Source organism: Canis lupus, unplaced genomic scaffold (assembly GCF_011100685.1).
Source record: "Canis lupus familiaris isolate Mischka breed German Shepherd unplaced genomic scaffold, alternate assembly UU_Cfam_GSD_1.0 chrUn_S1648H1841, whole genome shotgun sequence".
In the NCBI taxonomy this organism is placed as follows: domain Eukaryota; kingdom Metazoa; phylum Chordata; class Mammalia; order Carnivora; family Canidae; genus Canis; species Canis lupus.
In genome coordinates this window covers 8,083-9,458 of record NW_023330492.1, presented here as the reverse complement: position 1 = coordinate 9,458, position 1,376 = coordinate 8,083, and the positions used below count along the sequence as shown (strand labels likewise).

Sequence of the window (1,376 nt, the reverse complement as noted above, 5' to 3'; positions counted from 1 at the left end):
AGACCACTGCCCCTAACTCTGTCACAGGGGCTCTGAGATTCCCAGTGTCCTCACTGCTGGGAGAGGCACCGCTAATACCCTCCAAGACAGAAGAGGGAATGTCACTGGGGAGGGAAGAAAATGTTCCAGGGATGGGTTAGATTTGAGGTGAAGTAGATATGAGGCCAGGGGGTGGGAACACGTCCATCTCCTCATTCAGCTCTCAGGCTTTTCAGAGAAGAAGCTTGGGACAGAGGTCACTAGAGACAGTATGGTGGTCATTTTCTAAAAGATGTCCTCCTGATACCCAGTGTCTAAGGTCACCTTGCAGTCACTTATGCGTGTGAGGTCCCAGAGTCTGCTCATTTCAAAGCCTTCCAGGGGACATGCTGGTGACTCTAGGGCAGAGAGAGAAGAAGCTGATTTGCATGAAGTGCCTTCTTAACCTCATAGGACAGGAGACATGAAAAGGTCCAGGGACACCCCATTCCATCCCAGGACACTGAGGAAGCTGCAATCCGTGAGGGTGCCCACCATGGCTTGGACGGTGTTTCTACTTGGGCTCCTTGCGTATGGCTCAGGTCAGGGAAAAGACTTTGCATCTGTGGGGAGCACATAAAACAGGGACTCATGTGACCCTTGTTTCCCATATCAACACCTTTCTCTCCTTTTGATTTTAGGAGCAGATTCTCAGACTGTGGTCACCCAGAAGCCATCACTCTCAGTGTCTCCAGGAGGGACAGTCACACTCATATGTGGCCTCAGCTCTGGGTCAGTCTCTACAAGTAATTACCCTGGCTGGTACCAGCAGACCCAAGGCCGGGCTTCTCGCACAATTATCTACAGCACAAGCAGCCGCCCCTCTGGGGTCCCTAATCGCTTCCCTGGATCCATCTCTGGGAACAAAGCCGCCCTCACCATCACAGGAGCCCAGCCTGAGGACGAGGCTGACTATTACTGTTCCTTGTATATGGGTAGTTACACTGACACGGTGATTTAGATCTATGGGGAAGTGCAGCCAAAATCTCCTTATGGACTCAGAAAGGCTCAGCTTTAAAGGCCAGGAGAGAAAGTGAGATGTGAAAGGGTCAACACCACCATGGGAAGTGAAGATCCCTGGTCCCATTCTCCTGTTCAGTGGTTCATGACAATAACCCAATTTATCTCTCCCAGGGTGTGTCCATCTCTCCAAAGTGACCTTCCAAGACTGTGCTTTCTTCCTCCTTCTCTGTCTAAATGTTGAGGAGTGGGGCTTCCCTTCCATTTTACGTAAACCAGTACTGAGACCCAATCTACAGTTTCAATATGGTCTATTAAACATAGAGCCTTGGGATCCCTGGGTGGCGCAGCGGTTTGGCGCCTGCCTTTGGCCCAGGGCGCGATCCTGGAGACCTGGG

General features: G+C 51.4%; 1 gene segment (V, D, J or C); it reads left to right on the top strand.

The window, feature by feature from the left end:
* Positions 1-442: 442 nt before the first annotated feature.
* Positions 443-979, top strand: LOC119878459. The segment is given in 2 exon segments: positions 443-560; positions 660-979. Coding segments are annotated over 2 exon segments (438 nt in total).
* Positions 980-1,376: the final 397 nt, after the last annotated feature.